Source organism: Podarcis muralis, chromosome 9, assembly GCF_964188315.1.
Source record: "Podarcis muralis chromosome 9, rPodMur119.hap1.1, whole genome shotgun sequence".
Lineage (NCBI taxonomy): Eukaryota > Metazoa > Chordata > Lepidosauria > Squamata > Lacertidae > Podarcis > Podarcis muralis.
In genome coordinates this window covers 76,079,526-76,106,379 of record NC_135663.1, presented here as the reverse complement: position 1 = coordinate 76,106,379, position 26,854 = coordinate 76,079,526, and the positions used below count along the sequence as shown (strand labels likewise).

General features: G+C 44.1%; 1 protein-coding gene and 1 pseudogene across 12 annotated transcripts in view; one reads left to right on the top strand and one right to left on the bottom strand.

The window, feature by feature from the left end:
• PROM1 (prominin 1) overlaps positions 1–26,854 on the bottom strand; it is a 117,786-nt gene that overhangs the window by 79,644 nt on the left and 11,288 nt on the right. For 11 of the 12 annotated variants that reach the window (XM_077934444.1, XM_077934442.1, XM_077934437.1 and 8 more), the window contains 2 exons: positions 23,665–23,744; positions 17,735–18,137 (listed from right to left, as the gene is read on the bottom strand). In XM_077934444.1, the coding sequence (XP_077790570.1) occupies positions 17,735–17,957 (223 nt within the window). In that variant the 5' untranslated portion in view covers positions 17,958–18,137; positions 23,665–23,744. The remainder of the gene's footprint in view (positions 1–17,734; positions 18,138–23,664; positions 23,745–26,854) is intronic. The other variant, XM_077934438.1, reaches the window with a different exon arrangement.
• LOC114604795 (5S ribosomal RNA) lies at positions 14,955–15,073 on the top strand (annotated as a pseudogene).

Genomic DNA, 26,854 nt, shown 5'->3' with positions numbered 1-26,854 from the left:
TCAATTCCTTATAGGTGGGAGTTTCCACAAGGATTATCATTTTCCTACAAACAGAAGAAGGTTAAAATAAGAACACCAGAGGACCTACAAAAGTTCCTGCACGACCACGGAGAAGATCTCCAAAAAGAAGCAGCAGCTCATTGGCCCCTACCTCAATCTGGGCCTATACCGCCTGGAGGCGGAGGAACGCCTATACCCTCGGGACCAGAGGACAAAGAAGACACACCACTCTAGGTGGAACAAAATAATACAGGATGTCTCTGCAGCTATTTAGTTGGAACATAAATGGCGGAAATTCCCCGGAGAAAAGAAGGAAGATATTTCACATATTGAAGAAAGAACAATTGGACATTATTTGCCTACAAGAAACTCATGTGACCAGGCTCCACAGAAAAGTTTTGGTTAACAAAAGACTAGGCCAAGAATTTATTTCATCAGATAAGGTTAAGAAAAGAGGAGTGGTGATTTACGCTAAGGAGAGCCTGATGCCCAAATTCCTATTTAAGGATGAACAAGGAAGAATCTTGGCGATTGAAATCCAGACACAAGGAGAAAAAATCTTGATATTAGGAATATATGCTCCAAACGACGGGAAATCAGAATTTTTCAAGAAGCTGCATGAGATTTTGCTGGATTATTTGGACTATAACAATATCATAATGATGGGAGACATGAATGGAGTGGTGTCTACACATATGGATAAGTCTCAAAGTCAAAATTTAACATCAGACGGTAGACTGCCTAAAACTTTTTTCGAATTGACTGACAATTTGGATTTGATTGACATATGGAGGACAAAGAACCCCCTAGGTAAAGAAGGAACTTTTTTCTCTGAGGCCCACCTGTCCTGGACAAGGATCGACCAAATCTGGACGTCTAGAGGGCTGGCACCTAAGACCAGAAAGGTGGAAATCTGTCCAAAAACATGCTCCGACCACAACGCTCTGAAATTAGAATTCAGACTAACTCAATCCGGTTCCTTCAGATGGAGAATGAATGACACACTATTAAGAGATCAAGAGATTGTGAAAAAGGCCCAAAAAACGCTAAAGGACTATTTTGAGATAAATTTGAACACTACAGTAGAAAAAAGAACGATCTGGGACGCAAGCAAAGCTGTTATGAGAGGGTTTCTGATACAACAGAACACAATTAAGAAAAAGCTCTGGAATGGAAAGAAGGACAAAATATTGGAGAAAATACATCAAGGAGAGAAAAAATTGAGAACTAAACCAAAGTCAAAGGAGGTGCTGAGAGAAATCAAATTCCATCAAGCAGAATATTCTAAGTTGATAAATCAGGAGATTGAATGGAAAATTAAACAGATGAAGCAAAGATCGTTTGAATCAGCAAATAAATGTGGAAAGCTGCTAGCTTGGCAGCTGAAAAAAAGACAAAAGCTAAACACAGTTACAAATCTAGAGATTGAAGGAAGAATGGTACAGAAACCAGAAGAAATTAGGAAGTGCTTCCACAGATATTTTAAAGAACTTTATGCACAGGGGCCTCAGAAAGAATCAGAGATAGATCAATTTTTAAAGACAAATGGACTATCAAAAATAACTCAAGATAAAAGATCAATCTTGAACTCTACAATAACTTCACAGGAAATCGAAGGTGCCATTCAGAATATGCAACTAGGCAAATCTCCAGGCCCGGATGGGCTTACCTCCAAATACTACAAGACTTTGAAGGATTATTTGATACAACCTCTGTTGGAGGTATGCAACCAGATTATGGATGGGAAGAGGGCACCAGAAACGTGGAAAGAAGCTTTCATCACATTGATACCTAAGACAGAATCTGAAAAGACTCAGCTTAAGAACTACCGTCCCATCTCACTCCTGAATGTGGATTATAAAATATTTGCAGACATTTTGGCAAGTAGACTTAAAAAGGTCTTAAATGAAGTAATTCACAAAGACCAAGCAGGCTTTCTCCCTGGTAGACATTTATATGAGAATACCAGAAACATCATTGACATTTTGGAACTTCTGCAAACCAATAGGAACACAAGGGCGGTGTTAATTTTTATTGATGCGGAGAAAGCATTTGACAACATATCTTGGATGTTTATGAAGAAAAACTTGGAAGGGATGGGAGTGGGACGGGGGTTTGAAAATGGAATACAAGCAATTTATTCAGAACAGAAAGCTAAACTAATAGTGAACAATGTGGTGACGGAGGAATTTAAAATTGAAAAAGGGACACGACAAGGGTGCCCTCTATCCCCTCTTTTATTTATTTCAGTCCTGGAGGTGCTACTGAACATGATAAGGGAGGACCGGTTGGTACAAGGGATAGAGGTCGGAGTGAAACAATATAAACTGAAAGCTTTTGCAGATGATCTAGTTTTGACACTGCAGGAGCCAGAGCCCAGTACAAAAAGAGTTCTGGAACTTATATCTGAGTTTGGTCGGGTGGCGGGATTTAAGTTGAACAAACAAAAAACTAAGGTTCTGACCAAGAATTTGACACCTACAGAAACAGAGGGGTTTCAGAGAGAAACAGAATTAAGTGTGGTCAAAAAAGTGAAATACTTAGGGATTTATTTGTCTTCCAAAAATTTGAATTTATTTAAAGACAATTATGAGAAATGTTGGTTGGAAGTTAAAAAGGACTTAGAAATTTGGTCTAGATTGAAACTTTCCTTGTTGGGAAGAATCGCAGCTATAAAAATGAATGTATTGCCGAAAATGTTGTTTTTGTTTCAAACCCTACAGATCGTGGACAGAGTGGAATGTTTTGGAAAATGGCAGAAGGATATATCTAAGTTTGTCTGGCAGGGCAAAAAGCCTCGAATAAAGTTTAAAATATTAACTGATTCGAAAGAAAGAGGAGGGTTTGCCCTGCCGGACTTGAGGTTGTACTATGAAGCTGCAGCCTTCTGCTGGTTGAAAGATTGGTTTTTGTTGGAAAACACTGATGTTCTAGATCTGGAAGGTTTTGACAATGCTTTTGGTTGGCATGCATACCTATGGTATGACAAGGTTAAAGTTCATAAACTGTTCAGAAACCATATTGTCAGAAAAGCAATTTTTGCAGTCTGGTTGAAATACAAAGACTTATTAGAGAGTAAAACACCGAGGTGGTTATCACCGGTGGAGGCCAAGGCTCGAAAAAGACCCAATATGGAGGCCTACTGGCCGAAATATTGGGAATTAATTGAAAAAATTGGAGATAACTGGAAGTTGCAGAGTCAGGATAAGCTAAAAAATAAGGTGCGAGATTGGTTACACTATGCTCAAATTCAAGAGGTTTTTAAAATGGACAAAAAAGTGGGTTTCCAGGTGGAAAAATCGAAATTAGAGACGGAATTGTTAGAATCAAAAACTAAGACACTTTCGAAAATGTATAACTTGCTGCTTAAATGGAATACACAGGATGAGACAGTTAAATCTGCCATGATAAAATGGGCACAGGATGTTGGACATAACATTATGTTTGAAGACTGGGAAAGGTTATGGAACACCGGAATGAAATTCACGGCATGTAGTGCCCTGAAGGAAAACATTATGAAAATGATATACCGGTGGTACATGACCCCAGTCAAGTTAGCTAAGATTCACCACCTGTCTGACAACAAATGTTGGAAGTGTAAGGAGGCAGAGGGGACCTTTTTTCATCTCTGGTGGACCTGCCCAAAAGTGAGGGCCTTCTGGGAAATGATTTATAATGAATTGAAAAAGGTATTTAGGTATACCTTTCCCAAGAAACCAGAGGCCTTCCTGCTGGGTATGGTGGACCAGAAAATGTCAAAGAAGGACAGAACTTTGTTTATGTACGCTAGCACAGCAGCAAGAATACTCATCGCAAAGAGTTGGAAGACACAAGATTTGCCCACGCTGGAGGAATGGCAGACGCAGTTGATGAACTACATGGAGATAGCTGAACTGACCGGCAGAATCCGAGATTTGGATCAAGAAACAATTGAGGGGGACTGGAAAAAATTTAAAGACTATTTGCAAAAATATTACAAACTGTACGAATCTTAAGATAGTGCACGATCAGGAAATGTTATGCTTTAGCAATTATGATTAAGTAAATGGTAAAATAAGTGATAAAAGAGAAAAGGAGACAAATTGAATTGAATATGTTATGTTTATTTTAAAGGTATTAAAACTGAGATATAATACATTGATTTTGGATACATAACAATTGAAAGTTACAGTGAGGTATGAAATAAGGTAACAAATTGCTGACATGGTTAATTTAAAGAACGCAGATCCGGAAGGGGTGGGGAAGTCCAAATGTATCTAATTCTTTCTTTTTCTTTCTTTTTTTCTGTGCTTTTTGTATTGCTAAAAAAGAAAAAATGTTTCTTGTATCTATTGTATGTGTTTGCAATGTACAAAACTATGGAAAGAAACGCAATAAAAAATTTTATATATAAAAAAAAAAGAACAGACCTCCAGAACGAATTAAGTTCTTAACCTGATGTACCACTATACTTTCTATAGGAAAGCATGCCTTGGTATTGGAACGCTTTGGTTTTGGAATGGACTTCCGGAACAGATTACGTTTGAGAACCAAGGTACCACTGTTTTGCATTTTAAATCCAGGCTGAAAATTGTTTTACAGTTTACTGTTACAAGGATCTTTTTCTGTAAACAGCCCAGGGAATATTTATTCCTGGGTGGCTATAGATAATTAAATAAATCTCTGGACAATAGAGAAATCATTCCCTAACCTGGTGCCTAGAGCAGTAGAGGCCCTGCTCCTAGCTGACAAAACATTACTAGAGCAGAGGTATACTGGCTTTTATGAAAGGACACCCCCTATGTCGGGGTCCCAAACCATTAAAAAGAAACATGTCAAAACCAGCATTTAATTAGGCCCAGAATATTACAGACGGCTCATGAAATCTGCTTCACACAGGTTAAGTATGAGAATCTAAACCAGGCTTAGAGTCCCACAAACAGAATGCCAAGTTGCCATTTTTGAGCCAGATGACTCAAAAGTCTTATTTTTCAATACTACTTGGTTCCTGAAATTCATTCTGATTCTGCAGGTAAAATATAATGGATATAAGGTAACACTACAGGATGCGTTGCTGGTGTGTGAAAACAATCAAGGTCCAAGGATCCCCAGGCAGGCACCTCCAGATGGTGGAGAGGTCAGACGCCATCCTGGCACCTGGGCATCTTCACTTGGTCGCAAGAGACTAATAAAGGTAAAGGTAAAGGTACCCCTGCCGGTACGGGCCAGTCTTGACAGACTCTGGGGTTGTGCGCCCATCTCACTCAAGAGGCCGGGGGCCAGCGCTGTCCGCAGACACTTCCGGGTCACGTGGCCAGCGTGACATTGCTGCTCTGGCGAGCCAGAGCCACACACGGAAACGCCGTTTACCTTCCCGCTAGTAAGCGGTCCCTATTTATCAACTTGCACCCGGGGGTGCTTTCGAACTGCAAGGTTGGCAGGTGCTGGGACCGAGCAATGGGAGCGCACCCCGCCGCGGGGATTCAAACCGCCAACCTTTCGATCGGCAAGCCCTAGGCGCTGAGGCTTTTACCCACAGCGCCACCCGCGTCCCTTAAGAGACTAATAGCCAGGTGCAAAATGCGAATTTCGAATGGCGGCTTGCCTGATTTGCCACCCACCATTTTCCCCACCTCCTCTTCCTCATTGCTGATCTAGAATATGTGCTGCCATGTTGCTGAAGAGCTCCTTAACTCACTCCCTTTCTATTGCACCTGGGCCCTCAATTATAATATAATAATAATAATTTATTATTTATACCCCGCCCACCTGGCTGGGTTTCCCCAGCCACTCTGGGCGGCTTCCAACAGGATGTTAAAAACACAGTAAAAGATCAAACATTTAAAACTTCCCTAAACAAGATGTCTTCTTAAAGTCAGGAAGTTGCTTATTTCCTTGACATCTGATGGGAGGGTGTTCCACAGGGCGGGCACCACTACTGAGAAGGCCCTCTGCCTGGTTCCCTGTAAACTCACTTCTCACAGGGAGGGAATCACCAGAAGGCCCTCGGAGCTGGACCTCAGTGTCTAGGCTGAACGATGGGGGTGGAGAAAATACTCCTTCAGGTATACTGGACCGAGGCTGTTTAGGGCTTTAAATGTCAACACCAACACTTTGAATTTTCCCTGGAAATGTACTGGGAGCCAATGTAGGTCTTTCAAGACCAGTGTTATGTGGTCTTGGTGGCCACTCCCAGTCACCAGTCTAGCTGCCACATTCTGGATTAGTTGTACAGTGGTACCTCGGGTTACATACGCTTCAGGTTACATACGCTTCAGGTTACAGACTCCACTAACCCAGAAATATTACCTCAAGATAAGAACTTTGCTTTAGGATAAGAACAGAAATCGTGCTCTGGTGGCGCGGCGGCAGCAGGAGGCCCCATTAGCTAAAGTGGTGCTTCAGGTTAAGAACAGTTTTAGGTTAAGAACAGACCTCCGGAACGAATTAAGTTCTTAACCCAAGGTACCACTGTAGTTTCCGGGTCACCTTCAAAGGTAGCTCCATGTAGAGCGCATGGCAGTAGTCCTAGCGGGAGATAACCAGAGCATGCACCACTCTCGTGAGACAGTCCATGGGCAGGTAGGGTCTCAGCCTGCATGCCAGATGGAGCTGGGAGACAGCTGCCCTGGACACAATTGTCTTTCCTACCCCACAGTGGTACCAGCAAACAACTGCAGCCTCTGTTTTCCTCCTTTCCTTCCACCCCAGCACTATACTCTGTCCAGCTGTGCTCAGATCTTTGGCCAAGGGGTGTGTGAGTTAACAGAGATACAATATCTCCCAATTGTTCCAAAGAACAGCCAAAGCATAAAGTTGTTGTTGTTGTTTAGTCGTTTAGTCGTGTCCAACTCTTCATGACCCCCTGGACCAGAGCACGCCAGGCACTCCTGTCTTCCACTGCCTCCCGCAGTTTGGTCAGACTCATGCTGGTAGCTTCGAGAACACTGTCCAACCATCTCGTCCTCTGTCGTCCCCTTCTCCTTGTGCCCTCCATCTTTCCCAACATCAGGGTCTTTTCCAGGGAGTCTTCTCTTCTCATGAGGTGGCCAAAGTATTGGAGCCTCAGCTTCAGGATCTGTCCTTCCAGTGAGCACTCAGGGCTAATTTCCTTAAGAATGGAAATTCTTCCTGTAACTTTATGCTTTTTTTTTGCTTTCCATTCTTAAAGCATAAAGTTACAGGAAGCAAATAACAAGCAAAGGTTTCTGAGCTTTTGGACATTTGGATTCATACTTACGGCTCATGAGTTAGCCTCCTGAGAGTTCATGGCCCACTATGGTGTGGTTTGAACCAGAGATTGCCAGTTCTCACTCTTACAGCCAACTTGCCAGTATAAAGGCACGCATTCATTTCAGCAACTCTCAGGCGACAGCTTTGCTCTGATATCCCACGCTTTGCGATCCTTCATCTTGAGAATGTAAATTCAAGAACTATGATTTTTGTATCATCTGGAGTTACAGATAGGACAGCTCTTCCTGAATACAACTCATGTGGCACTAAATGGCTGGTACATGTTCAGCATGGCACACTTCCAGCTCAGCTCGGCTGCTCTGATATCTCAGGAGGCAACGGGATACTTAAGAGAACATTTACTTAGCACGGAGATTCTGCTTCTACCTCCGTTGGCACTTCGGTGCTGGAAGAGGTGGAATGACATAAGTGTAAATGGAAGCCATTATTAAAGAGTTTTTCTGAAACGGTAGCAGTGTCAGTCTTGTATCCTTTTAAATATTCCCCGTTCCAAAATAATTCCCCTCAGGCATTATTATTTTTTACTACAAAAAAAATTCCTTCCAGTAGCACCTTAAAGACCAACTAAGTTAGTTCTTGGTATGAGCTTTCGTGTGCATGCACACTTCTTCAGATGCACACTTCTTCAGATACACAGATACACAGATTTTTTACTAGTTAATGATGTTGGTTTAGATTTAGGTCTAGGCAGCACTTTTTTCTGGGGGTACGCAGGGGTACACATACCCCTAAACATTTTGTGAATCTAATGGGATAAGAAACTAAAAAAAATTAAAATAAATTCTAGTTTCTTCTCTAGCATGGTGAACCGTCACTTCTGTTGCTACCCCTTCATTTCCTTTCCCGGTGTTTCCTGAATCTCAGACAGAAATGAGAGTACCCCTAAAAAACTTTTTAGAAAAATGCACTGGGTCTAGGTATTCTCCTGCTTTCACCAATGACAACAACTCTGATGAAGATTAAATCACGCTTTCTGAAATGCTATTCTCTTAAAAATACATTAAAATGTCAGACATTAAAAACTTCCCTAAACAGGGCTGCCTTAAGATGTCTTCTGAATGTCAGGTAGTTGTTCTTCTCTTTGACACCTGGTGGGAGGGCGTTCCACAGGGCAGGTGCCACTACCGAGAAGGCCCTCTGCCTGGTTCCTTGCTTCTCGCAGGGAGGGAACTGCCAGAAGGCCCTCAGCACTGGACCTCAGTGTCCGGGCAGAACGATGGAGGTGGAGACGCTCCTTCAGGTATACTGGACCGAGGCTGTTTAGGGCTTTAAAGGTCAGCACCAACACTTTGAAACTGATGGGACTATGCAGAACTGGAAAAATTGACACATAAACTACGGGACAAGGATAACTGTGACTTTAAAGAGGAATGGGAACCTTTTACAAAGTATCTAAAGACGCAACAAAGTGAATTGGACTATTTGACAGGCTTTGAATAAGCACCCAGAATTTTTTTATTATTGATAATAATTAGTTAGATAAATTAAGGACTTATACAAATCTATAACATGCAGTGAATAGCATTTATAGAGAAACCAGAGATTGGAACTGTGGGAAGTCAGGGGTGGGGTGGGAAGGGCGGGTTGTTTATGGGAGGGAGGGGGAGGGGGGAAATGAGGGGAGAAATTAAGGATGATATGTTTTAAGATAATATGTTTTGTTGAATTACCTAATAAATTTTTTTAAGGAAAAAAAAATTGCAGCCTAAGTCTGGCAGAGAAGCCTGAAGGGCACACCTAACAACCGAATAATGCATGCAGAATCCCAGATTGCTCTCCTTTCACACTGCCACCGTGGAAACCAGCTTCTTCCGACATGGTTTACCCACAGACTCAGCAGCAAGCCTCTTGCAGGGTTGAGTCACCTTAATTTTCAGAGCGGTGTATTTTGGGGAGTTCAATAATAGACCTCCATTATTTCACTCAAACCCAGTTGGACATCAGACTTCGTTTAGAAAGCAGAGTCCAAAAATACCTCTGTGTCACTAACACACTTAGGAAGAAAAACAGAGCAACATATGGCAAGAGAGATTATGGATTAGCCAATTAAGTGATGTTGCTCAAATCCACATGATCCGGGGTTTGGTTGGAAGGGAAGGGAAAGGCAGAGGCCACGGAGAACTCCAGTAGTTCCCTCTAAAAGAGCGAAATATGTTAAAACATGCCAAGAAAAGTTTTCATCAAAGCATTTATTAGCTCCAAGTCTCATTCTCTTCTCTTTCCTGCTACTCCCCAAGCGCCATTAAGCATGTAATTTACTGAATGAGCAGCCAGCTCAATATCCACTAAGATCGCACTTTCAAGCTTCAGTCCAGAATCAATATTTATTGGGCTCTCGTCCTATTCATTGCTATCAAAATTATTAATTGGATTACTCATAGACTGGAAGGAACTGCAGGGCCTGGTAGCAATTTTTATTTATTTATTTATTCTATATAAAAATAGATACCCCACTCTTCCTCCTGAAGGAGCCCTGGGCTGCAGATGTAAGCATATCAAGGGAGTCAATATGGCAAGTTAACTCATTCATGCAAGTGCAGCAAGCAAGGAACCTTTTACACACACACACACACACACACACACACACATTATAGTTTCCATTTCTCCCCCCCTCACCCCACCAAATGTTTAAGCCCTTCAAGCTTCAGATCAATTTCTGAAGTACAGAGCGTCCCTTGCCAGCATTTGAAATTCGCCAGGCACATTTTGCACCTGGCTATTGGCCACGCGGGCTATTGGCCATGCGGGTGAAGCTGTGGGTTAAACCACAGAGCCTAGGACTTGCTGATCAGAAGGTCGGCGGTTCGAATCCCTGTGACGGGGTGAGCTCCCGTTGCTTGGTCCCAGCTCCTGCCAACCTAGCAGTTCGAAAGCACCTCAAAGTGCAAGTAGATAAATAGGTACCGCTCCGGCGGGAAGGTAAACGGCATTTCTGGGCGCTGCTCTGGTTTGCCAGAAGCGGCTTAGTCATGCCGGCCACATGACTCGGAAGCTGTACGCTGGCTCCCTCGGCCAATAAAGCGAGATGAGCGCCGCAACCCCAGAGTCGGCCACGACTGGACCTAATGGTCAGGGGTCCCTTTACCTTATTGGCCACTTGCAACCAAGTGAAGATGCCCAGGCACCAGGATGGCGCTTGTTGTCTCCATCATGTGGTGGTGCTATGCCTGGAGATCCTTGCGCATCTTGACTGTTTTCACACACTAGCAACACATCCTGTAGAATTCTATCGGTTTTATCTGCACAATCAAAATGAATTTCTGGAACCAAAAATGGCAACTAGGCATTCTGTTTTGGCGACTGTAGCCCTGGTTTAAGGAGCCATTCGGCACCTAGATTATATATCTGAGTTTCTAACACTGCCTCCGGCATATATAAAATTTACATATGCTAATCTTTCAATAAACAGCAAGCTTCTTCTTGCACCATTTTACTCTAGTTTTCCCACCAGCAATTAGCATATCCATGATACACTAAGCCTCGGAATCCGTGGGTTTTAGAGATCTTGCTTCATTGTAATATGTGTTCTTCTTCGTTGCCTCCATTTCCAACTTCATTTTGAATAAAAATTCTAGAGCCTTGTCTCTAATGTTTTATTCAGAATGCAAGCCTAAGGCTAAAACTATATGTTCCATGGGGTTTGCTAATTCTGTCATCAGAAATTGTGATTCTTTTTTAATATAAAGCAGCCTAGATGGACTATAGTCGTACCTTGGCTCCCAAACATTCAAAAACCGAAAATGAGTGTTCTGGTTTTTGAATGCTCTTTTGGAAGCTTCCTGCAGCCAATCAGGAGCCACGCTTTGGAAGTAGAACATTTCAGAAAATGAACGGACTCCTGGAATGGATTCTGTTTCACTTCCGAGGTACGACTGTACTTCCAAGAAGAAGGGCACAGGCAGCTTAAACTCTTCCAAAACGTAGCTACTGGGCTGCTGGCTGCAAACTGGTGATGGGAACAGATTGTGCTGGTTCTTAAAACAACTTCATTGGTGGCTCATCCACCTCTAAGAAAAACTCAGAGGGCAGGTACTTGCTTTTACAAAATAAATCCTCTATTGCAGCTTGAGAGCTGGGCACCTGAGGGGTTGCCTTCTCTCACATGAACCTGCCTGTACTCTGCACTATCACCTGCTCCCCATATACATGGCCTTTGTAATGCTCTCTGCACGATGCTCACCTGGTCCCAGTGCATGTCTTTTCAGCACCAGGTGAAGATCTTTTCACTGCTCAAGGCCTTTGAAAGAGCAAGCCTGGCACAAAGGCAATCAGCCCCAGCTTTCAACTGTTCAGCCGCTTGCTGTTATAATTCTGCTCTAAGTTGCATAACTGTTATCCGAGTCCGAAACAGTAATACAGTTGGTACCTCTGGTTACGTAATTAATTTGTTCCGGAGGTCCGTTCTTAACCTGAAACTGTTCTTAACCTGAAGCACCACTTTAGCTAATGGGGCCTCCTGCTGCCGCCGCGCAATTTCTGTTCTCATTCTCAAGCAAAGTTCTTAACCCGAGGTACTATTTCTGGGTTAGCGGAGTCTGTAACCTGAAGCGTATGTAACCTGAAGCATATGTAACCCGAGGTACCACTGTATGTTTCTAAACCTTTTAAATTCTGCAATTTTTTACATGTTTCTCAAAAAAGTGAGGCGAAAAATGAAGAAATACACACACACACACACACATAAAAAAGGTAACTCAAAGTTGAAACTTTGCTTTCAAAATTGCAACAATAAATAGGACAGATCTTGATCTTTGGAGAAGAAACTTTATCCACTGATATCCTGAAATGAGCCAAAGGTTTGCCAGTCACTTACATAAGGATTTTGAAGAGTCTATGAAGATCAAGGTAAGGACCCATTCCTTAATAAAAAATAAAATAATACTTTGCACCATGCAATGTGTTTCCCTTTAACTGAAGGAAGTTTTCTCCATAATGACTTCCCATAATTGCTCCTACCAGCCCTGAATCATTTCCACATTGCAATGCTTTTGCAACTTGTATCTGACAGCTATTAATAACTGGAGTTTTTAATACAAAGATTGTCCAAGGTTCAAAATAGTTTAATAGTATTTTGTAAGCAATGATATTTTTAATAGCATCTACTTACCACCTTCCCTAAACCTTGCATGGCCATCACGTGCCAACATGATCACATCCCTTCCAACACAGAACGCCTTAATGTGCCTTACAAAGCTCATCTGGTGCCAAATACTACATAGCCAGGAATTTAAAGATGAGGAGATTACGGTTGGGAACAACCATGCATAATTCCATGCTACCTTGATAAGAATATCACCCACTTCATGATCCCACTACAAGATATATAGTGGGTCCACGGCTCAGAGGATGAAACCTGAAGACTTACAGCAGGCATAGGCAAACTCAGCCCTCCAGATGTTTTGGGACTACAATTCCCATCAACCCTGACTACTGGTCCTGTTAGCGAGGGATCATGGGAGTTGTGGTCTCAAAACATCTGGAGGGCGGAGTTTGCCTATGCCTGACTTACAGCATATCTCAACCACAAACAACTCTGTTCAGAGTTTTAACCAGCTAGGACCTTCTCCAGAGTAGAGTTAGCTATGAAAGTCTCAAGAAAGCCAATTTGATCAACCCACTCAGGTTTTCTGTCCTGTCAGGACTCACACACCAAATTTGCTATAAGGAATGATGTAAACATGATATATTTTTAGATTTACTCCTTTCAGTTACTGAAACCTCAAACCTAAGTACAGTCTCTCAAATTCTTACTTAGCAACTTGCTGTTGGAGCTCACTCTTGGATTCATCCTGCAAATGTCATGATATCCAAAGATCTATTTAAAAAAGATTACGCACTAATCATTTCTCAGCTCAAACGCTACCCAACTTGCTTTCCACCCACTGCAGAAAGGATACAAGAAAGCCATCTTCCCCTACCCTCAAATGAAAGAGGAGCTTTTGAACTGGAAAATGACCAGTGAGGAAAGAGTTAAGCAGCTTCTCCACAGCTGCCCTTAACTCAGGCAGGCATCCTTCTTAAATTGCTTGGTTTTTAAAAAAAAAAATGCTGCAAAACTTTTACACAAACTCCTTAGATAAATGAAAATAAAGACACAGAACTCCATGTATTCTGTTGCTTATACTTCAATTCTCTTACAAAGTTATGCATAGCTAAACAGAAGCAGACAGAAAGCACACCTCATCATCACTTGTATGTACCCCTCCCTTGCCAAATAAATGCCTCTACTTGTGGTCTTAAAATCACAGCTGAAGGCTTTCCATTTTAACCCTTTTACCATAAACGTCTTAATATGTTTAAAAGGCTGAGAACCATGAATGATGAGCTCTGTATGCACCGCAACTAAAGCACTCAGTTAACAATTTACAAAGTCAGCTTCAAGTCACACTGAAAGCATAATAAACTTGAGTGTTCATATCTTCAAATCCTCTCATTTGTATTTAAAACATTTGCAGGTGATCCAGGCATACACTTTGAATGCATTAAAGTCAATCTTATAGGATTTTTTAAAAAGCAACCAAATAATTCACGGAAGCACTTTAAAACAGAAAGGATGCGTCACAAGTGTTTTGTACGGCCAGTTAAGGCCTCCTGTGATTTCAGGGCACATTGAGAATGCCACCATGCACAAAATCTGATCAAATATGCCAGCTGTCAGACCATTTGTCCTGCCAGCTCAGTACTGTGTCTACACTACATGGTGCACTCCTGATATTGTTGCAGCCCAGCTGCCCTCAGCCGATGGTCAAAGCAGGTGGCCAGTTGTATTCCTGTAACATCTGAAGTTTGTTAAAGTGGAAGGGCTGCAGTGCAAACACTTGTCCACTACTTCCAGCATGACGGCTAAGATCGAGGGAGATGGAACATGCAGCAAGGTATTGTGTTTGCTGCCAATGCTAGCTAAAACAACTAATCACTATTATTTGCTTTCTGCAGTAAAGATGGCCAGGTCTTAACTAACCCTGCCGACGTCCTTAACCCTAGCTTGGCACTTTGGCAGAAGCTTTCCTCACCCAAGATATCCCTCCTAAGAAAAGTCTCACCTGCTAACATTCTGCACAACATGCTGCAGAGCTAAACGCCCCGGATCGAGACCAGCAAAAATGAATGGGAACCCTCTGTGCAATATTTGCATGGCTCGTTATATAGAAGTCTTCAAAGAGATGCAAATGAATGAAAAGCTTGCTCAAGTAATTAGCATGCAAGGGCAATCTTTCAAGGAGAAACCTTAAATATTAGCTGAATCAACCAAGGAGAATTAAACCCAAAGGAAAACACATTAAAGCAGCAAATGGAATGGCAAGAATGGCAGACCCTCTTTTATGCTAGGGTTGGTGAACCTCTCCCTTTGGCAGATGTTGCTGGACTGCAATTCTTGTAATCCCCAGCTATGCTGGTTGAAACTAATGGGGCTCTGGAGTCCAAGTTCAGATAGAGGGACGCAGGTTGTTCACCCCGACTTCCTGCTGTACTTCCTGCTCAAATGTTTTCAATTCCCTCTCCCCTTTCTAAAAACTCATGCTACTCTATGAACCCATCAACTCCCTGGTCGTCATTTCTTTTGCAGGCAAAATGCTCTGGGCAGTCCAGGACCCTGGCTTGGAGCACTAATCCCATAGGAAGGGGATTCCCTGCTAAAGTCTGCCAGCCAAGGAATGAGGTTGACCAGTCCTCCCATAGGCTCTCTGCCTCTCTTCAGCTCCCACGATTCGCCTAGCTAGTTGGCCACCCATACTACCCTGAACACGCCCGATCTCGTCTGATCTCGGAAGCTAAGCAGGGTCAGGCCTGGTTAGTACTTGGATGGGAGACCGCCTGGGAATACCAGGTGTTGTAGGAAGTAAGTGGTCTCTAGCGCTGCCCTGCTGTGAGAGCCTATCTGTCCTTGGCAGCCTGTGCCACTATCAACATAATCAACATCCCTAGGGCCTGCCCTATAATTTGAGAACGCTCTGTTCCAAGCACTTTCACAAGAATGCACAAAGCAATGCTAACCTGCTGCTGCCACCACCAAGACTGTGAAGAGCAGTGGAGTTACTGCAGCATCTACAACCTGGCAGCAGCTATGGGAGGTCAGGAGGGGCAGGCACATCAGGATAATTCCCAACACCAGCTTCAGGCTGGTCCCTGGCCCTTTGTCAGCCAGGGCTGGCTAAGAGAGCGGCTTGGGATCCAGCTCAGCTCCATCCATTGAGGTCTGCATCAACCGAGTGTCACTCCATCAGTGTCACTCCATCAGTGGCAGACAGCGACTCAATCAACGCCTCCGTCCCTTGCCCCATTGACCAGCATTGGGTGGGAGGAGATTGCAGTTTCTCCAATTGAGTGCGAAAGAATCTTATCTGAGATTGAGAGGGCTCCCTTATCTGGATCAGGATAAACTCAGAGAATCTTTGATAGGATATTTTGTGGAATTCTGGGATCTGGAAAAAGAGGAAGTGGAAGATTGGGTGGAGAAAGCTTACGGATTTAGTCCTTAAAAAGAGACTAAAATAACCCACGATTGTATTGTGGTCTTTAAGACCAGGGAACCAAGAGATATCATTCTGGGACATCGTTATAAAAAAGGCCTCAAAGTCCTCGATAAATCCGTTGTGCTCTTCAAAGAGGTTCCTAGGCATTTTTTGAACCTGAGATCCCAGTATAGGGACCTGACAGATATTCTGAGGAGAAAGAACATATTTTTTAGGTGGGAATTTCCAGAGGGCCTATCTTTCAAATTTGAAGGAAGAAAGCAAAAGATTAAGAACCTTGAGGAGAAGCACAGAACCATGTTTTAAGCCAATGTGATGGTTCTCGTGCTATGGATCAGAATCTGGGCAGGGGGACAGGCAGAAGAAGGAGGTTGCACAATATCTTAAAAGGCTGCCAACACAACTCTGGGAAGGTCTGCCATTGTTAGAAGATGAACATCAGCCATATTGATCCCCCAAACAACTTCTGGATTGTTGTTGTTGCTGTATACTACCTAAGTTCAAGTTAGACGAGATGCCAAGATATATCTTAAAAGAAGCAACATGGACCTCTCAAAGTGGATCGGGAATGTGCCTGTGTGGTGGTGATCCTTTCTCCTCAGTTTCACAGTCTAGATCCAAATCCAGCTGCTCCTTTATGGAAAACATGTGCGCATGATTTCCCCCAGCGGAACAAAAAATAAGGCAGGAAAGGTGGAGAACATTGAAGGGTAAAAAGGGTACAGCACCATTTCCTTAGCACCACACTCCTGTTCAAATTCCACAACCCCTACAACTGCTTTTAAGAGAGCAAGACGAAAAACTCGCTAGACGAAAGGGTTTTCTGTTTTTCGAGCTGCTTCGCAAGATGAATTTCCCTATGGGCTTGCTTTGCAAGACGAAAAAATTTCTGGGTTTGAATTTCTGTGTGGTGGGTGGCTGGGGGAACAGTTGGGGAGGGGTTTGCAAGAATCTGGAAGCTTGTTTCCCCCCCCCCCCCTGCATTTTTATGATTTTCTGTGACCATTGGGCCACTCTGCTGTTTTTTTAAAAAAATTCTGGGTTTGAATTTTGAAATGCTCTTTACAGTATGTGTGACTTTAAAGAGCACTTAATAAACTCTTGTACCAAATTTGGCTTTGTTTGGACTTTTTTTGACCATAGGAACGCATTAATTGATTTTCAATGCATTCCTATGGGAAACCGTGCTTCGCAAGACGAAAAATTCGCTAGAGGAAAAAACTCGCGGAACGAATTAATTTCGTCTTGCGAGGCACCACTGTAATTGCTCCTCTCTCACTTGTCTGACCCTTAATCAGCTAGAGGAAGAGACATCGCTGATGATCTTCTGAATCTATTAATTGCAGTCCAAAAGATTCTCACACTACTGGTCTATAGTGCAATCTTGCTGCAGAGGTCACTGAGAACCCATGTAGGAGAATATAATGGTGCAGACAAGTGTAACATCTGAAGTATGGCAAAAGAAGTTAGAATATGTACTCTAGAATGCGCTTTCAGGTGACCAACTAATTTCATAATACATAAGTCTATCATTAGTGTAATATATTTTTATTTTAAAATATTTATACCTATGGACAAGAAGGTCTATGTACCCACTCCATAGGGGAGGGTGGAGTCATTCTGATAAATTTTAAGGGCTCATCTACATATTTAGACGTCTACAAGAAAAAAAACAACTGCAACAGACCATTATTATTATTATTATTCTATTATTATTATTATTATTATTATTATTATTATTATTATTATTATTATTATTATTATACCATTATTATTATTATTATTATTATTATTATTATTATTATTATTACTACTACTACTAAAAGACAACTGCAGTTCCAGCCCATTCAGAGCTGTGGGTATAGAGTGCTATACAAATTTAATAAATAGTAATTTATTTTTATTTTTATTTTTATTATTTTCTGAAGGTACGCTCACAAACTATAGTCTGTGATAAGAGCTGCCATGCCATACTAAAGCCTCAACCAGCACACATGCTTTAGGACAGTTCAATATTAAAGACTTACCTTGAGGAAAATAATTTGGTTGCACTAAATAGAGGAAAGTGTGGACCAATCGAAACAAAATCCCTATTGCTCCAGGTTCGTGGTACGCTGCGGTGTCGTAAGTCTTTGCAGGAACAAACCCAAAATCCAGAGTTTCAGAAGGCGGTTGGTATAAAGGCTGCACTTCGGAAATCGTTCTTCCACAAAACAGAAACAGGAGTAGTAGACACAGTTCCCCAGCCATGACTGACCAAAATGCATAAAATGAGGTAGAAGTTGGGGGGAGCGGGGCTCAAATATTCTGCACAGATCCGTCAAGCAAAACAGGAGTCTTTCCTCGGCTGTTTCCTCAATCCAGAATGTGCACTTGCTTCCGAAGGCTTTTTTTGGCAGCTCTTCACAGGATTCAGTTAGGGCTCCATCTCTGGCAATGAGAGAAAACAGCTGTTTATTAAGTGGCATTTCAACCCACAAGGAAGCCTAACAACAGTGTGAAACACACGCAGTCGCCTGTAACGTTTTAACACACTGCCATGTTGGAAAGATAAACAGATAGGTATGATCCTGTGCAACACTGAAAGATGGGGCTTTCCACTACTGTAAAGAGGGAGGGTAAAGATTGCTCAGAATTCTTTTGTGCAACACTGAGTCTTTGAAAGAGAAAAACTAAAATTAAAAGCAGCATTTCCCATTAATGATGATGATGATGATGATGATGATTTTACTATTGGTACCCTGCTCATCTGATTGAATTGCCCCAGCCACTCTGCGTGGCTTCCAACAAATTATAAAAACACAGTAAAACAGCAAAACATTTAAACTTTCTCATAGAGGGCTGCCTTCAGATGTCTTCTAAATGTCATATAGCTCTTTATCTCCTAGACATCTGATGGGAGGGTGTCCCACAAGATGAATGCCACTACTGAGAATGCCTTGTTCCCTGTAACTTTACATCTCACAGTGAGGGAACTGCCAGAAGGCCCTCAAAGCTAAATCTCAAAGTCCAGGCTGAGTGATGGAGGTGGAGACCCTCCTTCAGGTACACTGGGCTGAGGCCTTTTAGGGCTTTAAAGGTCAGCACCAACACTGTGAATTGTGCTCAGAAACGTACTGGGAGCCAATGAAGATTCTTTAGGACCAGTGTTATATGGTCCCAGAAGCCTATCCCAGTCACCAGTCTAGCAGCCACTTTCTGGATTAGTTGTGGTTTCCAAGCGCATTGCAGTAGTCCAAGCAGAAGATAACTAGAGCATGCACCACTCTGGCGAGACAGTGCACAGGCAGGTAGGGTCTCAGCCGGCGTACCAAATGGAGCTGGTAGACAGCCATCCTGGACGCAGAATTAACCTGCACCTCCACGGACAGCTGTGAGTCCAGAATGACCCCAAGGCTGCGCACCTGGTTCTTTAGGTGCACAGTTACCCCATTCAGGACCAGGGAGTCCCCCACACCTGCCCTTCGTCCCCCCATCTTGTTGGGTTTCAACCTCAATCCATTGACAGCTATCTGTCCTCCTACCTCCTCTAGACATCCACACAGGACATTCACTGTCCTCACTAGTTCTGAATTCATTTGCATCCTGGAGAACACCCGGCCCAAATCCCTTGATGATCTCTCCCAGTGGCTTCATATAGATGTTGAAAAGCATGGGAGAGAGGATGGACCCCTGAGCACCCAGGGGTCTGAACACTCATCCCAACATCACTTACAGAGGTGGCACCAAGCTCCTCAAACAACAAGGCCTCCCTACCAAGTTCTCTCAAGGTTCAGTAATGACATTGGTTCTGCAGACACTGGGGACTTCTGGCCCTCTATATGTAGCTCAACTACAACTCCCATCAGCCCTAGCTTTCATAGCCAATGGCCAGTGATGATGGGAATTGTAGTTCTGCAATATGTGGAGGGCGTATTACCAGAAACATGTATTTTACAAGGGTACCCTCTGTTTTTGCAATGGTCAACACAACAGAGCCCTGTACAGCAACCAATTTTCATCAAGGATCATTCTTTCAAACTCTGCAAAGGCCAAGGCATGGGCAAACAGAAGTGAATGGAAAGGCACAGGGTGGGGTGTTATCAAAGTTTCCTCTGCTGCTGACTGGGGGCCAGGTGGGGAAGGGAAGTGGTTAAAGATGCATTTGTAATAAGCTCTCTTTGCAAAGAAATGAACCCAATGATTAAGCATCAACATATATCCCAATCTAATGCCCCCCTCCTGTTCATCCGAGTGCACACAGAGCGCCTGCCTGAGTCAAAGCTTAGTCAGGCTAAACACACTGAAGAGCCCTAATATTGGTCCCTTCTGTCTCATTGGGTCCCTATCCAGCACCTCCAATTTCTGCCAAGTTTCCTCCAAAAGTAGACTTTGGAAGCAGACGAGTATCATGAATCAAAATCAGCTCCACAGTTCATTCATCCCATTGCTTTCTTTTCAAAGAGGAACATAATTGCCCCCCTCCCTTCCCATTCTAAATGGTAAACTATATTTGCTAGTTTACTGGTTAAAGATCAAAGAACTTAAATTCTCCAAAATGCCCCCAGGAGAGGAAACCTTACTAACCTTAACAGCAAAGCCAATAACCATATGCATTTTATATTAGTAATCTCTAATCCAGCACATGAAAAGCAGTTTCAAGTTCTCTCCTAATACACAGCTGGGCAAATTAAGCTCCAGTTGGCAGGCAGTCCATTTCTGGTTTGCCAAAAAATTATCTGGACGGCATATAAATTTAGGTAACCTTTGTGAGTGAGAACAATGGAAACATCTCATCACACTCCCCTTTTCCACCAGCAGTTGGCTCAAGCAAGCAATTGACTGAAGAGAGAAGTTGTTGTTGTTTAGTCGTTTAGACATGTCCAACTCTTCGTGACCCCATGGACCAGAGCACGCCAGGCCCTCCTGTCTTCCACTGCCTCCCGCAGTTTGGTCAAACTCATGCTGGTATCTTCAAGAACCATGTCCAACCATCTCGTCTTCTGTCATCCCCTTCTTCTGCTCTCAATCTTTCCCAACATCAGGGTCTTTTCCAGGGAGTCTTCTCTTCTCATGAGGTGGCCAAAGTGTTGGAGCCTCAGCTTCCCGTCAGTCCTTCCAGTGAGCACTCAGGGCTGATTTCCTTAAGAATGGATAGGTTTGATCTTCTTGCAGTCCATGGGACTCTCAAGAGTCTCCTCTAGCACCATAATTCAAAAGCACCAATTCTTCAGCCATCAGCCTTCTTTATGGTCCAGCTCTCACTTCCATACAGCACTACTGGGAAAAGCAGAGCTTTAACTTTATGGGCCTTTGTTGGCAAGGTGATGTCTCTGCTTTTTAAGATGTTGTCTAGGTTTGTCATTGCTTTTCTCCCAAGAAGCAGGCGTCTTTTAATTTCGTGGCTGCTGTCACCATCTGCAGTGATCATGGAGCCCAAGAAAGTAAAATCTCTCACTGCCTCTATTTCTTCCCCTTCTATTTGCCAGGAGGTGATGGGACCAGTGTCCATGATCTTAGTTTTTTTGATGTTGAGCTTCAGACCATATTTTGCGCTCTCCTCTTTCACCCTCATTAAAAGGTTCTCTTCTTAATCCCATAAAAGAAGAGAGAAGTACTTAGAGGCAAATGTGCTTCCTCTGGATCCTAATGGTTTGCCTACCTACGGACCCCTTCCCACCGAACTCAAAGGAGTAAATGCTAGGTGACCACCACACTAAGTGAGCTTCTCCTCCCCTAGGTCCTTCCCAAGCAAACTGAGACTTCTTTCTTCTCCTTGTCTCTTTGTTCCACCCTCTGTGGGTGCTGGGAGACCAGGGCAGGGAGAAGGCGACTTCTTCAGTAGCTTGGCTCATTTCTGCCTCTTCACCCCATCCTCTCCAGCCTCTGCTTCTGGACTGTTCTCTGCCGCAGGTGCTTCCTGCTCACTAAGCCCTGTTACCCCGTCAGCTTCCAACCTCTTCCTCCCAGCCTGCTCCCTCTTCTCCACTCATTGATGTCCCACCAACACCACCCCCTGGGCTCCGAGCCTTCTTCCCTTGGGGGTTCCCCAGATGCTGGCCCCCTCCCCACTTCTCTGCATCCGGTCAGTCCATGACAGGCAACAGACAAAAATATAGAAACCAGAAATCTTTCAAGCCACTGCCTTGCCTGAACAAAAGAGGGAGAAGCTCAGACGCACATTGCATAGGGCACTCTCAAGCCTGGCCACAGCATCAGACATTTTATCAACACCAGTTCTTTTCCTCTCTCAAACTAGTTCTCTCTCTCTTTTTCTTTGTCTGATGTTTGGTTGTGGCAGAGATACATCTGGCTGCAAATATTTTTTCCTATGCCAAAAAACCCAAATGTTTAATAATAATAACAATAATTTATTTATTCCCCAGACACTCTGGGCAGCTTTCAACAGAGCATTAAAAACAGAATAAAACTTCAAACATTAAAAACAGGGCTGCCTGCCCTAAACAGGGCTGCCTTCAGATGTCTTCTACAAGTCAGATAGTTGTTTATTTCTTTGACATCTGATGGGAGGGCGTTCCACAGCAGGGTGCCACTACTGAGAAGGCCCTCTGCCTGGTTCCCTGTAACTTGGCTTCTCGCAGTGAGAGAACCACTAGAAGGTCCTCAGAGCTGGACCTCAGTGTCTGGGCAGAACGATAGGGATACAGACGCTCCTTCAGGTATACTGGGCCAAGGCCGTATACCTCATATATGCAGAGATACGGCCTATGAAGTGGCCATTCTGATGTCACTGTAATTATTTTAAGCATTTCTTTTAGAATCCTTTTTAGTATCAACTGCTCTTCGCATTGCTAAAGCAATCCTGACTTGCAGCTGGGAGCAGGAGGGCCGAATACAGCAGCAGAGTCACCATTGCAACTTACCCTGGTCAGGGCAGAAAGTGGAGGGCTGGGTGCTGAATCACCTCCAGGCTGGCACAGAAGAGAGAACCAAATTGGGCTTTCACTGCTAGCTGGATTGGCCTAGGATCCAGTGGGTCCTTGGCTGGCTCAGCTCCACCTGTCCTGTTTATACCAGGTACTGCTTGCAGTAGCTTTCACTCATGAGAAGACACCTCAACTGCATCCTAACCCCCCTCCAAGTGGACTGGAATCTGGATTGCCCTGTAGGTTGTTAAATTCTCAAATACAGTGGTACCTTGGGTTACATACGCTTCAGGTTACATACACTTCAGGTTACAGATTCCGCTAACCCAGAAATAGTACCTCGGGTTAAGAACTTTGCTTCAGGATGAGAACAGAAATCATACTCCAGCGGCGTGGCAGCAGCGGGAGGCCCCATTAGCTAAAGTGGTGCTTCAGATTAAGAACAGTTTCGGGTTAAGAACGGACCTCTGGAATGAATTAAGTACTTAACCCGAGGTACCACTGTCCATATGATCTAGTAGAGATAATCCCTTGACTATATGTACAGTAGGGACGCGGGTGGCGCTGTGGTCTAAACCACTGAGCCTTGGGCTTGCCGATCAGAAGGTCAGCAATTCGAATCCCCATGACGGGGTGAGCTCCCGTTGCTCGGTCCCAGATCCTGCCAACCTAGCAGTTCAAAAGCACAAAGTGCAAGTAGATAAATAGTTACCGCTCCGGCAGGAAGGTAAATGGCGTTTCTGTGCACTGCTCTGGTTTCGCCTGAAGCGGCTTAGTCATGCCGGCCACATGACCTGGAAAAACTGTTTGCGGACAAATGCCAGCTCCCTTGGCCAGTAAAGCAAGATGAGCGCCGCAACCCCAAAGTTGTTCGCAACTGTCAGGGATCCTTTACCTTTACCTTTTTATATGTACAGTTTATAATGCAAGATAGTCATGGCCCAGACTATTTTCAAAGGGAATTTAAACTTGATTACATATGAAAAGGTTATCTACCCAGCGTATTCAGTACCTAAACCTCCACACAACATAAGAGTAATTTTGAGGTTCAATTTGTGGCATTTAATATCTAAATTAAAAATCCTACTTACCCAACCTCTCCAGTTACTTGGATAATAAGGTTTTTGAGCCATTAAATGTGTACTTTCTTGTCCCAAGCGCAAAGATAAACCTGTAATAAAAAGAGCATATTTCTCTAATGTGTCTGACCAATGCACAAAGAGTACTCAATTCTTAGAAGCAGAAAACAACAGCATGCCTATTTCATGACAGAAAAATAAAGGGGGTAGTTTTGCTATATAAATAATGTTTTTAACTGGCAATGTATTTAGTTCACACACGGAGCTTTACTGTGGTCTGTAGACCCAAAATACACAGTACAACAACAGTAAATATCAACAGTTACTAATGTGTAAGACCGGCTTTGGTAGCCAACAGAGGAGCTTTAGCCTGTATTTTTACTGCCTCTGAGAGAAATTTTGCTGCAGCCAGTGTAATAGTATCAAACTTATCCTCAAGAATAGTTAGCAACTCAGCATGCAAAGGGACGCGGGTGGCGCTGTGGGTTAAACCACAGAGCCTAGGACTTGCCAGTCAGAAGGTCGGCGGTTCGAATCCCTGCGACGGGGTGAGCTCCCGTTGCTCAGTCCCTGCTCCTACCAACCTAGCAGTTCGAAAGCACATCAAAGTGCAAGTAGATAAATAGGTACCACTCCGGCGGGAAGGTAAACGGCGTTTCCGTGCGCTGCTCTGGTTCGCCAGAAGCGGCTTAGTCATGCTGGCCCCATGACCCAGAAGCTTTACGCCGGCTTCCTCGGCCAATAAAGCAAGATGAGCGCCGCAACCCCAGAGTCGGTCACAACTGGACCTAATGGTCAGGGGTCCCTTTACCTTGTAAGGAAATGTGGGATTTGGAACTTAACAGGTTAAGTTTTTCCCATGATGCCACAGCATTCTGACATCAGCTTTTAGAAGCTGGGAGGAGCTGGGAGGAGTTACGTTCAGTTCTCTCTGTGTGTCTGAGAGAGAGGGACATGTTTGCAATGGCTGCCAGCAGTGATGGCTGAAATGTTTCAATAAAGAGCTGTAAATAGACAAACCTGACTGTGTGTGTTTGTCAAAGGACGTGATAGTTTTCCCGCTGTGTTCAACTCTGCTAAGCCGTGAACTGGAGGGAGCAACAATGGCGCAGCTTTTGAAGAAGTGTGCCAGACCCGTTGTAAACTGCTGATTGACGTTCGTAAAGTAATCAGAGGTCACGGCTCATCGATCAAGCTCGGCAGATTGAATTTCGCCACAGGTTATGGGTACTTAATTACCGCTTGTAAAACTATCACGGGAGCTTTGAAGTTGCGGTTTAGAGCAACGGAGCATGGCAGGAGGCCGGAATCTGAGGCAAGCAGCTGGCTGAAAGACGCAAAGTGTTTGCCTGTGCTGAGGACTCGTTTCTCCACGGACAGGAGCCAGAGGAGCTGGTGATTTGTGAGTACAGCTTGGGGCCCCTTGGGAGAATGGGAGAAGATGGCAGAGAGCCAGGATATACCGGTGGAAAAGCTCACTCTAAAGAGTTGGGCAACCTGGAGGCAAAGAATAAAGGGGTGGTTCCTGGTCCATGGGCTTTGGGAAGCAAGCCAGAGGGAGCCACTACCACCAACCCCCAGCGCCAAAGCGGCTGGAGACGTTGCAGGCTGTGAGGCTGCGTTGCCTGAAGATAGCCAGCAGAAAATGCAAAGAGAGCTGGAGATGCTCAAGGCATGCGTTGATGCATCGCTGAGACCCCACTTGGAGGGTGTGAAATCAGCGTGGGCTGCCTGGAATGTGCTGAAAGGTTTGTGCGAAGTTTCAGCGGGAGGCCAGAGCCCTGCAGACGCTGGACTAGAAGCCCCTATTCCCCAATCAGCCTCAAGGAGCGCTGATGCGCAGATCGGGGGGGCAAAGAGTTCCAAAGGCAAGTTTAAAGGACTTTCCACTTGTGCTGAAACGAAGAGCAGCTTCAAGGGGGGCGAGGCTGGTGGGAGGCGCCGTTCCAGAAGGAGGAAAGCCAGGCCAGCTGGGAGCCCCGGGCAGTGTTTTTCCACTGAAGTTCGTTGTTGCTACATTTGCAAGTCAGCTGACCACGTACGTCGAGATTGCCCCCACCGGAGCAGAGAGGCAAGGCAGGAATTTGCCAAGGACACTTCTCATGGGAACCAGTCGGGTTTCCATGGCAACAGGCCTGGGAAGACAGGCAGGCGTGGAACTGAGTCTGGTGGACGTGACAGACACCAGGAGGAGACTTATCAACTCGCAGCTAGTCTGGCTTTGTCTGGGGACAGCTCAACCAGCTGTGGGACAGGCTCAGAGCTTTGTTTCGTTATTGACTCTGCAGCAAATTGCAATTTGATTCCAGATACCCCTGCTGTCGAGATGTGGAATTGCAAGGCAATTCCGGCTGGGAAAACTGTACTTTTTGCAAATGGACAGAAAAAGAATGTAACTAATGCTGGCAAAATGTATGTTTCTATTTTACAGGAGAAGTTGGACTTTTGTACCGTTCCTGGGATGCACCACTGTCTTTTATCTGTGCCTTATTTGTTGAAAAAGGGGTTTAAGGTTTGTTTCGAAGATACTGTCTGCACAATCTCCAAAGGAGGGAGGATATTTGCCAAGGTTGAAAAGGGGCAAAATGATCTCTTTGTTCTTAAAACACCTCTGGAGGGTGAGGGGAAGGTTGGGAAAGCACAGGCTTTACGTGCAAAAATCAACAACCACGAGCAATGTGCCCATGCGTGGCATACAAGAACAGCTCATGGTTCCCTAGAGGAACTACAGGTGCTGCCGGAGGTTTCCAAAGGTTGTAATATTACAGAATGTGGATATGCTGTAAGTTGTGAAACCTGCAGGCTGGCAAAGGTAAAAGGATGCAGTTACCCAAAAGTGAAGAGGGTAACCGCAAAACCTTTTGAACTGGTCCACATAGATTTGTGGGGTCCTGTAAGGGAAGCAAGTCTGGGAGGTGCAAGGTTTCTCCTGACGGTGCAGGATAATTTTACGCAGAACACTTGGACCCATGGTCTCAAATCCAAAGATGATGCAGCACAGCTGATCAAAAGATGGATTGAGGAGGTGGAACAAAGATTTTCCACCAGAGTGCAAGCGGTGACCAGTGATAGAGGAGCTCAATTTACAGGGTCTGCTTTGCAGAAATTCTTTCACAAGAAAGGGATACGTCACACAGTGACTTCACCCAATCAGAGAGGGGTGGCAGAGCTGAGAAGTGAGGCTCTGGTAAAGGCTGCACAG